The sequence below is a fragment of the Globicephala melas genome, chromosome 15 (genome assembly GCF_963455315.2).
Source record: "Globicephala melas chromosome 15, mGloMel1.2, whole genome shotgun sequence".
Lineage (NCBI taxonomy): Eukaryota > Metazoa > Chordata > Mammalia > Artiodactyla > Delphinidae > Globicephala > Globicephala melas.
In genome coordinates, this window is record NC_083328.1 from 49,882,014 (window position 1) to 49,895,388 (window position 13,375).

Consider the following 13,375-nt stretch of genomic DNA (forward strand, 5'->3'; position numbering starts at 1 on the left):
CTGCAGCCCAAAGACTCTGATGGGGGAGGGGCCAGTTGGGAAAAGTGTGTTGGATGCATTCCTCCATCACTTTCTGTGCTCTGGGCAGTTTCAACATTGCACAGGTGGGCAAACTGGTGATAGATTTTGCAGTTTAGAAACTCCCTTCACATGTGCACACACACAAATGAAAATGAAATATGAGCTTGGAGGCCATGGTTGAAGGTCATAAACACGAATCAAGATAATGATGTCAGCTGACTTCTGGGCTCCCTGCCTTCCTGTCACGGTGAGAGCTCATGTGTGGATGTTACTCAGATCTGTTCCTTTTACTTGTTCTCATGACAAGATGAGGGGCAACATGTGGATTCTGAAAGCCTCACCGACACTAGTAGATTTAGAATATCTGCCTCCTTTTTGGTCCTCAAGTACTGCGTGAGTCCCAGGACAGCACAAAGAAAGCATTTCTCTTCATTAAGAGAGTGAAGGTTGCTTTCCTGTGCTGCTGAGGGCCCCTTGCTGGCCCACCTCCTGTGGGGGCCAATTTGTGCTATGCTGCAGGCTCAAACTCTCATTTTTCACGATAATAGATCTCCTTCAGTGGACCCCCTTCCCTTCCCAGGGGTCCTCTGAGCTCTTGGTTGCCACCTTCTCCTCCCCCTCCTGTGGCAATTCACAGTTAGCTATATACCATTCTTAGCTGAGAAGCTGAAGCTGCAGAAGTAAGGGAAAATGTTGGCTTCCATAGTGTAAGAGGCGGCTGCCCTTCCTTTTAGCCTTATAAAATTGACACTTTTCTCCTTTCATGTCATTGCAAAAGCAATTTACAGTAGCATGAGGCAAGTAGGCTCGTTTGATCATTCTGCTAGAAAACCCCCAAGATCTCTAAAGATGATAACCACACATGAATTTATACATTGATAAGCATTTTCAAAGCATAGATAAAACAGCATCTCACTGAATAAAAATGATTAGACTTGTTTTATTCAGTTAAGATAAATATAGCTCATCCCATTCTTTTTCCACTTCATCTCTCCCAACGGACAAGTTCAATTAATCCATTTATTCTTCCTGGTTGACTGCCGCTCTCCCAAATTGGAATAAATGAGGTTTATTGCAAATGCCCTTTTGATTCCATTATTGCTGTCTGCCCTATTTCACCCATTTAAAAATAGTCACGGATTCATTAACCATGCCTTGAAAATGGATGTTAAATCCAGAGTCAGGAATATAAAAGAGCTTCTATATTTACATGACTAGACTTGATATTTCCCTTTATTAAAGGATTTTCCTATTATTTCATGAATTTTAGTGCCTGACTATAAATGTAACAATTTCTGAAAATTATGCCTCTCTGGGTACATATTTTTTAAAGTGATATATGTAGCTAGATTTAAAACAGAAGGCCAAGATTAGATGTAATTTAGAGGCATCAAAATCAGTACAAATGAGGATTTTATGTAGATAATTCTTTCGTATATTAAAAAATCGTTCTGATTTGTTTTTGTGATTTCTTGGGAACATTTACATACTTGGAAATACCACCCTCTTCTGCTTCCGAGACTAGGAAGATAGGCTGGGCTGGAGGGAGAGTGAATACTTTGATGGCTACCTGGCAACTTAAATATAGCATCTCTCTCATTATATGGCTTTCTGGTAGCTACATTCACACTGGAATAAATGGGACAGTGGTCTAGGGAAAGGCAAAGGGTCTAGGCAAAGGATATGTCAGCCAAAGGGATTAGTTCATCTTAAAATATAGTCACTGCTTACCTCTTCAACCAGTTGTAGCATACGACGGGTGCTTTCCAGCGACTAAGATAAAAAACACAAATATTATGAGTGCAGGATCCAGAGTTCTTGGAATATCAGAAAAACTTTCTTCACTTGGGAAACATAAAGGGTTGTTATCACATGTTCTTTGAAGTTTGTAACTGAACCACAATTTCAATCTCTTTCCTATCAGGCTTTCTACATAATAAGATTCCCTAAAGCAATTACATTAAAGCTGATTGTCATAAAATCAAAACCAGACGAAGTTGATTTTGATATCAAAGACAAAGTGAGTTCGAAAAGGTAATTTTGCATGTGCAGGAGGCATGAAAAATTATCTCGAATACTCAGAGGACTAATTTGGCCTCCCTGGACCAGGAATATTGAATTTTAAAGGCAAATATCATTTGTCATGAATTGAGATGAATCTAACATCGATTTTCTTATAAAGCTCCTAGAAACACAATTGGAAGTTCTTATCAGTACAAATTAAGTTGTTGCCCTAGGGTGGAAAAAAAATCAAGCGTGTTTGAAACAACTAGTCTATAGGAGAAAGCTATAATAATTATCTTCATCCTTAGATAAGAAAAAATGAATTCAGCACTGGCCCCTTGGACACAGTGTGGTCACTTTTTTCTAAGTTCCTTTTAAATTACTAGAATCCAGCAACCAGTGTGATTTCTCAAAAGCTGTGCTTTTCAATGGCAAACTTATTTTGGACAAGAGTTTGCAGGAACATGAAGCATGTTCACTTTCCTGGAAGTACTGTCAGCAGGCTGCTTTTTGAAATAGAATGGCTGTAAGCAGAGGTATGCTGGTAATGTTAACAATGGGCTCTCCAGAAAAAAGATGTGTGTGTGTGTGTGTGTGTGTGTGTGTGTGTGTGTGTGTATTATTTTAATGATATAAAGGATGACTACCATAAAATTTATAAATAATAATAAAATACACAACACCTTATTGCAAATTCTGTATAGCCAATCGATTTTCACAGAAAACTTTTGTTGATTTTTGCTGAACTCTTGTGTCCACAGCTAAGCACGCATAAAACAAGAGCAGCTCTGGCATGAACGCTGGTTGATATTTTCATTTACGTGAGTGAATAAAAGGCAAGTGAAAGAATGAAGACATGTTTGGGAACTTTATTCATTTGTCAATGATGCAAGTGGCTTCTCTGCTGAAGAGAATCATAGTTTTCAAATACTGGAAGATTTTCTCAATTCTTTTTTGTGTTGCTTATAGTGTAATGGCTGCGGAGGTTCATACTTTTAAGTTTAATCTGCATTATTAATACTTTTCCACTTTCTTAAGTCTAGAGGGTCAACAAAACAATAGGTCAAGCCCTGATTTGTAGTGTTTGCAGATTCCGTCGTGTAAATACTTTTTCCCTCTCTGATTTCTAACTACACCATGGTATCACTGAAGGTGAACTTGGGAAGGTTCACGGTAACACGCCACTAGACGGTATCCTCACACTACAGATACAACACATGCCAAGAACTTTGAAAGCATAGATAGTAGTAAAATCATTAGGACGTGACGAGATCTGAGTATTTATTACCTTTGATTTTAATATGATCTATTCAATTGTCAGTTTATATAATTCAATTTTAATACCACCTTGCAAAGTTCTGGACAATGTAACAACCAGCTCTCAGAATTGAGCCAACTCTGGCAAAACGCTGGCTGTAAGACACCCAAAGACAGTACTTTTCTTAGAGGATCTTGACTTCTCTAGATTTCTAGGCATTGGAAGCTTGGGCTCAGTCACTGATCTGCATGCAAGTTTTATAACCAACCCATTCCTGTGTGCAGAGCCCTTAGATACATCGGAAATCAAAGTCATACTCCTCCTGTTTTTTTTTTTTTCTGAGACGAGAAGAAGCCCTTTTCCCACCTCAACCTGAATAAGACAAACTACGCAGCTCTCTATCTTTTGCTCCCTTCCCAGGTCTCCATCCCTCACCTCATCAGCCAGCTGGTCAGCCCTTCGCTGCATCTCCTCCAGCTCATTGCGCATGTCTGCGTCTTCAGCCATGGTAGGGGTGGGGGTTGGCGGGGTGCCTGGGCTGGGGCGTCAGTGATGGGTTTGGCCACGGAACCTGGAAAGTAGTAGCAGATTTGAAAATGTGAGAGCTTATATGTGTACAGGCAGGTGTGCTCAGCTAGGGGAAGGTCTCAACGGTCCATACTCTGTCTCCATGACTCATCTTCTTAGCTGTAAGCTGTACCCAGACAGGAGTCCGCAGAATGATGCTCTTTCTCCAAAAGCCACCATGAATACCTATTCGCCTACGTTACAATGGAGATGGATACCTGTCTGTCTATGAAATAATTTTTAAGACACACACCACTCAAGTTTGAAATGTCAGTAGGGAAGGATGTGGTTCCGTGTTAGAATACCTTTAACCTCCCACTTATTTATTTCTATTTTACTTTTTAACAGCTTTATTGAGGTATATTTGGCACACAATAAATCCCATATCTTTGAAGTATACAATGAGAAGTTTTGACAGATGCATCCTCCCAGGAAACCATGACCACAATTAAGAAAATAAACATATCCATCACCCCCAGAAGTTTCCTCATGCCTTTTATAATCCTACCCACCCACCCATCCCATCTCACTGTAGCCCCGTGCCAAGACAACTGCTTATCTGCTTTCTGTCACTATAAATTAGTTTGCATTTCCTAGAATTTTATATGAATGGAAAGATACAGTATGGATTATTTTTTTCTGGCTTCTTTCACTTAACGTAATCATTTTGAGATTCACTCATGTTGTAGCATGTACTAATAGTGCATTCCTTCTTGCTGGTGAGTAGTATTCCATTGTATTTAGGGGCATTTAAAAGCAAAAGACAGAAAATCTTTCATCTCTTTCAGTTGTTATCAGAGGTTGCCAAGAGGGCTTATGTGGGTGTGCACAGGAATTTTTCTAAAGAAGGATGGGCCCTTGGTCCTGAAACGTGACCTGTGCATTTTTCTGGCTGCTCTCTTGAAATCCCGTTTAGTGCAACTTACAGTTAACCAGACTAGGCTCCCTCCAGAGCCTTTCTTTCCCTACCCACCTCCTCCATTCTGGCCACCAGAATATGTACTCATGATATGATGTAGAGTTTTAAATGCTTTGCGTTTTACTTAAACACAAGTCTCCATTTTAGAAATTAGGGATCTAGGAAACAGAATTTGGAAGAAATTTATACCAAGTCATTCCTAAACTTTGAGATGAGCAGAAACAAAATTCCTATATTCCTCTGAGTGACTGGGATCTGCCCTCCAGGATAAAATGGTGGACCAGAAATGCTGAGTAGATTGTGGGTCGTAGCTTTGATATCAGAAAGACGTAGTTGTACTGCTGGTTCTGGCACTCAGTTGCTGGGTGACTCTGGACAAGTTTATCGCTGTCTCTGAGCCCCAGCTTTCTCAACAGCGTAAATAATACCAGACTCATTGGCTTGTTGACGGGCATATATTATAGAAAGTTCTGATCAACCTTGTTTGAAACGATGTGGGAGCTTAATATTCAGAAAGCTTGCTCATTCAGGATAAGCCTGTACCCTTTGCTAAGAGTGAAACAAATCCAGTGTTCGTTAATTAGCTTTCATTTACTGATGGCTGGGCAAGAGGCATGTTGCTGCAGTGCTGGTCACCCACGGAAGCCTGAAAACAGGGAAACCAACCGAGTGCCTGAATCTCCAGTCTCCAAGCAGCACCTCTCAAAGGATTTCCAGGTGGAGACAAACAAGAGCGCTTTCTCACCCTGGTCTCCATCTTCATATTTTGCTGCTGGGTTCCTTGGCAGAACTTCTTCCTTCAGTCTAAGCCAGCAAGTGACCTTTCCTTTTAATAGGCCAGTTTGTTAGAAGATAGAGGTCTTTGTGCTTTCAGACCTGTAGTGCTGTTGCTGTTTCCCACTCCTCTACGTCTGTTTGCAGATGGATGTGCCCCCAGAAATTCTTAAAGCATTTCCTGTCCACAGGGCACTGTATATTTGCTATAGACAGATACAGGGTGTGGTGTGTTTTCCTGTCTGTAGTTGTTTGTAGAATTTCCTTTGCCTGGAGTTTCCTGTGATAGGGTTTGTGTTTCCTGGACCATATTTTAAAACAAGAAATGATGCACGGGGCTTCCCTGGTGGCGCAGTGGTTGAGAGTCTGCCTGCCGATGCAGGGGACACGGGTTCGTGCCCCGGTCCAGGAAGATCCCACATGCTGCGGAGCGGCTGGGCCCATGAGCCATGGCTGCTGAGCCTGCGTGTCCGGAGCCTGTGCTCCGCAACGGAGACGCCACAGCAGTGAGAGGCCCGCGTACCGCAAAAAAAAAAAAAAAAAAAAAAAAAAAAAAAAAAAAAGATGCACGGAGTACAATATAAAAGTGAATTTGCCTTTGATGGACAGAGTTTTAGGACTACAAGTCAGATTTAATCCATGTGATTAATCTGGGATGACCGTACAGCCCTCATAAAGATGCCTAATTTTCATGACCAGCTGACCAAGGTTCCTAGACTCAGCATCAGCACCGGGCCATTTGCATCAGAGACGGAGACGTCTGAGGATCTGTCGCTGTCGAGGTATGCGGTACAAAGTGGGTTGTCTACAGTTATCCCTTGATGGCAGGTGTAATTTGTAAAGCTCTCATTCTCATTCTGCATCCAAGTCTATTTGAGACCCACTTTGGACACACAGCAGACGGGCTCTGGAGAAAACCCTTTCTCCCACATCAAGGGGCTTACTTATTTACATGAATTAGCCTAAGACTGCTTTCTCATGTAGAACCTGGACTCAAATATGGGGTTAGGGCTCAGGAACAGAAGGTGAGTGTGCGTATTTAGGTGTGTGCCTTTGATATACGAGGTTGACAGAGACATGGATGGCTATTATGCTGGGGACATCGGCTGTTAGTCCAAGTGCCATAGGGCAGGAATGTCATGGAAAAAGTGTAAGCAGAGTACGCCCTGAGCTAACATCTATTTCTCTTCCTGTTTCACACTTTAATTAAAAGAACAAACCTATATACATCAATACCCATCGGCTGAATTATCATAGAAAGCTGAAACCTACATCTTCGTGTCTCCCCACACCGCTAATCATTTGAACAAGGCTTCTGTAGGACAGATCCCTCTCTTCTTGTAGACCCTGCCTGCTTTCTGGTGGAGATATGCTTTCAAATTCAACAGAAGTTTATTAAAGACTCACTATGTTCAAAAAGCCCAAAGAAGAACACAGGGACTTTATAAACCAAGTCTGACAACTCTCCTTAATTATTAATAAAATCACACTAACACTTAATGAGGGCTACTCTTCGTAGGGCGCTGTTTTCAATGTTTTCACATAATAACTAATGTAAACCTTAAATGACATGTGGTATGCATCCTGTTAGTATCCCTACTTGGTAGATCAGGAAACAGGCTTAGAGGTAACTCTCTGCTGACACACAGATAAGTTTCAGATCATGAGTTTGGGTCATTTTCAAAAACATATTTTCAAAGCATATTTATTCTCAAAGCAAGTTGTGTGGATATTTTGTCTTTTAATTAAAAACTGGAAGTGATTTTATTTTTAGTTTCATTTATATACCAGAAAATAATGTAGTGGCCTGACAAGTACATCTCTTTTTTAATTGAAGTATAGTTGATTTACAATGTTTCAAGTGTACAGCAAAGTGATTCAGAACATACATATACATATATTCTTTTTCAGATTCTTTTCCATTATAGGTTATTACAAGATATTGAATATAATTCCCTGTGCTATACAGTGGGTCCTTGTTGTTTATCTACTTTATATTTAGTAACATGTATCTGTTAATCACAAATTCCTAATTTATCCCTCCACCCCCCTTCCACCTTTGGTAACCATTAATTTTGTTCTATGTCTGTGAGTCTATTTCTGTTTTGTAAATAAATTTATTTGTATCATTTTTTAAGATCCCACATATAAGTGATATCATAGGATATTTGTCTTTCTCTGCCTGACATTTCACTTAGTATAATAATCTCTAGGTCCATTCATGTTGCTGCAAATGGCATTATTTCATTCTTTTTTATGGCTGAGTAATATTCCACTGTGTGTGTGTGTGTGTGTGTGTGTGTGTGTGTGTGTATACACACCACATCTTTATCCATTCATCTGATGATGGACATTTAGGCTGCTTTCATGTCTTGGCTATTATAAATAGTGCTGCTATGAATATTGGGGTGCAGGTATCTTTTTGAATTAGAGTTTCTATCTTTTCTGGATATATGCCCAGGAGTGGGATTGCTGGATCATATGGTAACTCTGTTTTTATTTTTTAAGGAACCTGACAAGTACATCTCAAGTATATCCCAACTTTTGATATTATTTATCATCCCTACTTATGTTGTTAATTTCCAATTCTTTTTTTCCCTTGCATTTATTCTTACTTCTCTTATTTTTCTTTTCTTCCTAAGATGTGTTATCATATTGTTCCTTTTCTATCTTCTTGAATTGATAAAAGATTCATTTTACATTTTTTTCTTATTTTTGGTACAGTATACTACTTACTGCTATAAATTGTCCTCTCTGTGTTACTATGGCCCTATCCTACATGTTTAGGCATATAGAATGGTCTTTGTTATTTATTTCTAAGTAGTTTTAGATTTCAGTTTTAATTTCTTCTATAACTCAGGAGTTATTTGAAAATATGATTTTAAAATTTAAATAAGAAGGTTTTTTTTTTGGTAATTTCTAACTTTATTTTCATTATGGTCAGTGAAGGGGACCCACATGATTTCTGCTTTTTGAAATCTGGTGAGATTTCCTTTGCACCCTAACGCATGACCAATTTCTGAGAATGTTTAATTTGTGTTTGAAAAGAAATTCGACTCTGTCTAGCTACCTACCTACATCAAATTGAGCTGAAAAGGAAGGTGTGTTATTCAAACTCTCTGAAATCCTTACTCAACCTGATCTATTGACTTCTGTGTATTCAAATTCTCCATAGGAACTATAGTTTTATCAATTGCATCTTATATTTCAGCCCATTTTTTGTTTTTCTATTTTACAGCTAGGTTGTCATACTAATAGACCCCCAATGGCTACACATTCATGGTGGATTGTAACTTTTATCAATATTAAAGAATAGTATTGTACGTGTATACCCCATTTCATTATCTTATTTACATTACACAATTCTGGTCAAACTCAAGGGATTGGAGTATATGTCTTAGCCTATCCCTTTCATCTTCACAAAACAAACCCAACAGCAACAACAACAACAACAAACCAGTATCACACATCTAAACTGTGGGAGGTCTCATTTGGCTCATGACTCAGAATCTAACAGAGAGGGAAGCCACCTGTTTTCTCTGGGCTTTCGTCCTCACCTGTAGAAGGAGCCATCTCTTGGATGTGTTTGGAGGAAGGTCTCTTTCCCCAGCTGTGATGGTACGAGAATGTGATCAAGGATGGGCCTAGTGCTATTACTTTCACTGGTGAAATTTCTCCTTGAGGTTAATGCAACTGTAAGACTCAAAGTGCTCATTCTTTTTTTTTAAAAAAAAATTTTTATTAGAGTATAACTGATTTAAAATGTTGTGTTAGTTTCTGCTGTACAGCAAAATGAATCAGTTATACATATACACATATCCACTCTTAAGATTCTTTTCCCTTATAGGTCATTACAGAGTACTGAGAAGAGTTCCCTGTGCTATACAGTCGGTCCTTATTAGTTATCTATTTTATATATGGTAGTATGTATACGTCAATCCCAATCTCTCAATTTATCCCTCCCCACCCCCTTTTCCCCCTGGTAAGCATAACTTTTTCTACATCTGTGACTCTATTTCTGTTTTGTAAATAAGTTCATTTGTACCACTTTTTTAAGACCCAGGCTTCTTAAAGATTGCTCAGAATTACTCATTGATCAAAATCGATTAGGCAGATGGTTCCCAACCCTGGCTGCACAGTGGAATCAATCACAAAGTGTTCATTCTAAGGGAAGGGTGAGCACAGTTACTGCTGCTGAGATAAGTCCCTAAGTTTCCTCAAGCACATCAGAAGCATTATTTATTGTGAATTATCCGAATTAGGCCTAGGTTTGAAGCAGCCTTTCTCGATTAAGATAAATCAGCTGCACTTATCCAACATTCTGTGTCACATAACTCTTGTCAAAATATTAGGTGTGGACTTCCCTGGTGACACAGTGGTTAAGAATCCACCTACCAATACAGGGGACACAGGTTAGATCCCTGGTCCGGGAAGATCCCACATACCGTGGAGCAAATAAGCCCGTGCACCACAACTACTGAGGCTGCGTGCCTAGAGCCCATGCTCCGCAAAACATATTTTCAAAGCATATTTATTCTCAAAGCAAGTTGTGTGGATATTTTGTCTTTTAATTAAAAACTGGACTCAAAGAGAAGCCACCACAATGAAAAGCCCATGCACCGCAACGACGAGTAGCCCCCGCTCGCAACAACTAAAGAAGACCCAATACGGCCACATATATGTGTGTGTATATATATATATATATATATATGTGTGTGTGTGTGTGTGTGTGTGTATATATATATATATATATATATTAGGCATAGTAATAGTCATTTATTGACAACTTGCTATGTGATAGGAATCAAACCAGGAACTTTATATAAAACTTGAGGGTTTATATAGGATCCCCCAAACCTTTGCTATTCCAAGTTTTGTCCTCAGACCAGCAGAATTAGCTTCACTTGGGAGCTTGTTAGAGATGCAGAATCTTAGGCTCCACCCCAGACCTCCTGAATCAGATCATCTACTGCACAAGATCACTGAGCATCAGAAGTTTGAGAAGTGCTGCCCTAAACCACATTATCTCCATGTTAAATGAAAAGAATGAAGTAGAAGTTGATAACCAACCAAGATCACAGAGCTGCAGTGGAAGAGGCTGAGAGCCCCACCTTGGGAGCCTGACTCTGCCTGTCCCTCCACCCAGCACTGCATGCTGTTACTTCACTCTGCCCCTTCTATACGACCTGCAGACTTCCAGCAGCATTTTCTTCCCAAGAAGCTGAGAGCTCCATGGGGTCATGGGTTCTAAATGTCTCACAACAGAGTCTTGTACTCGGAGGGTGGACAAACTGGCTGATTTCCATGAGATTAAGTATTTCATTCAGAAAGCAAAGGGGAGATGCTTATCAGAAAAAGCACACTGGAGACTTTCCATCTTCCCCAAATAATAGAGTCTGTGAAGGCTAAGACTTATTATTTAAGATCATTAGAGCTCAAAAGGGAGAAAACATTGAGGATTTTGAATGCTGGAGACTCTATGGATGGTCCTGATAAATTCTTCTTCTTCTTCTTCTGAAAATGATGATAATTAAAGTTCATGTCTTAATGCTAAAACTAAGGACCTGAGCAAAGAATAATTTTAGCAGGTAACAGGTAGCAAGGTTCTGTTGGCACTTCTATGGTTAAAATTGCCATTTCTTAACTCTGCTGTGTTCATGGTTGTATAAGTTCTTCAAAGTGTGGACTGGACTTGACTCCCTGTGACTCTACTTTGAACATTCTTGTGCATGAAATTCAACGTCCTCTTTTCATTACTGGTTTTAATAAATTTCTTAGTTGAATGAAAAGAGCATCTTTCAAATATGAAGAATAAGTGACTCATAAATGAACTGATTTACTATCTTACATACATTTTATGTCCATTATGTGGTTCACAGATAAGTCTCAAGTGACTTAGGGCTTCTCGGTAGTGTGATCTGAGGTCTCCTTGCATCTAAAACATTTTAGTTGCTTATTAAAATACATATTCCCAGTCACACCACCAATGAAAAGAGATCTATGAAGATGGGGCTGGAATTTGCATTTTTGACAAAACCACAAGTCCTTCTTATGTGCCCAGAAAGGGAGAATCCATGTGCAGCATCACGTAAGGCCAAAGGGCTTTGCAAGTATCCAGTGGGCTGACAGTCCTATGATAAAGCCATCTAGAAATACAAGTACATGGTTGTCCAGCATTTAGGAGGCCATCTTGATCTGAGATGGCAGCCTTCTTTTCTCCCCACCATGTTCTCCTCAATATTTGATGGCATAGTATGTGCTGGGTTAAACACCATGAATGCATTCCCTATAAAAGAATTTTGCTTAAGAACCATCTCAAGTGACAAATATTTCAACCAGCTCACAGAATTGTCATTGTCTCCGTTAGTGTTTCTGAGGGATGGCACTGACCACCATTAGAGCCCAATTCTTTTCAAACTTGGCTTATTTATTTTCTAAACCACTGCACCCCACCCCATTCCTAAATGGGACTCTATGTTTGTACATCTGGATATATAAACAGATACAGTCCTGATCTGGTTTCTTTTGATAAGGTAAGTCCAGCTTCCCCAATGAGCCCCTTCCGTGGGCTATTCTGGGATTAATGACAGCATGGCTGACAGGCAGCTTTGCCTTGGTTTTTGCTTTTTACTGATCTGGGTAGGGGTGGCCTGGCATTTCAATGCAGCCAGCTTTGGCATCTCTTAATTGCAACAGGGCAGCCAACCACAACCAACATTGATTATGCCTAAATTTCCCCTTTTCAGAAATGCCAGTGTTTCCTTTGTCTGTTTTGCAAATGTGGCCAAATGGCTATTTAGCACTGAGGTTTGTATTATGCAGCAGTTCCTGATTGTTTACTTGGGAGCCAAGCACAGAGGACTCACTGACCAGAAGAGAGGGAAAGGCAGAACTGAACCTCATCTCATTTACCCTGATCATAGTCAAAGCCAGCCAGAGTAACTTGTTCATCCATTTAACCAATATTTACTGAGCACTATGGGTTAGTGCAGCCACATCTGGCTTGCAGCTGGAGGGGAATGGCTGCCTCTAAATGGTGGCCATAGGAGCTTGAGCTGGAAGCCTTTGCTTTCAGTTCTCCTCCTCCATCTTGCCTTAAGAGAGAACTGATGAAAATGTTTGTATCCCAAGGTACCTGGCTTGGTTCCTGAGGGAAGAATGATATCCATGTAAGACTAACACTTGGCCACATGAAAAACAAAATGCCCTAAATAAAATGATTCCACTCAGGAGTGCAAGAACATATAGAATCCAAGACCAGGCAGAAATACCCTCCTTCTCATCGAAACAAATTCTTTTTGTGCCCACATGACCAATCAACAGAAGGAAGCTGCTGTATGTTCCAGCTGCTGATAACTTACTTTCAGTTGTAGATGCTGTTGGTGCTCTGCTTGGCATCCCCAGGATTTCCCTCACTTGGTTCCATGGGGTCATCCCCCAATTTCTGCATATTTTACTCTGACTCATGCATGTGACCCTCTTTGTAAAACTGCCTTAATGCTGCTTCACCTGATCCACTGAGAGCTGCAAGTCCCTGGGTCTCTCCAGGGCAGACCCATAGCTGGTGACCTGCTGGCTCAGGAGTACAGAAGCCCAGCTTTTTTTTTTTTTTTTTTGGCCTTAAGGTGAGACACACCATGAGATGCAGTGGACACTCCGAAAGTTCTCTCGAGGTCATGCCAAAGCTAGGACCTCGCCTGCCATTGCTCTACTGCCTGGCTTCCTCTCCGCCTCGCTGTCCTCTTCCTCCCTCTCCCTTTCTGGTTTCTCCTGGTAGCGCCTTCTTAATAAAACACTTGCACACAAATACTTGTCTAAGCATCGGCTTCTCA

General features: G+C 40.3%; 1 protein-coding gene across 3 annotated transcripts in view; it reads right to left on the bottom strand.

Annotated features, from left to right (window-relative positions):
• SNAP25 (synaptosome associated protein 25) overlaps positions 1–13,375 on the bottom strand; it is an 80,310-nt gene that overhangs the window by 25,965 nt on the left and 40,970 nt on the right. For all 3 annotated transcript variants that reach the window (XM_030872574.2, XM_030872573.2, XM_060285564.1), the window contains exons 2-3: positions 3,719–3,854; positions 1,753–1,794 (exon numbers count right to left, since the gene is read on the bottom strand). In XM_030872574.2, coding sequence (XP_030728434.1) covers positions 1,753–1,794; positions 3,719–3,790 — 114 coding nt within the window. In that variant the 5' untranslated portion in view covers positions 3,791–3,854. The remainder of the gene's footprint in view (positions 1–1,752; positions 1,795–3,718; positions 3,855–13,375) is intronic.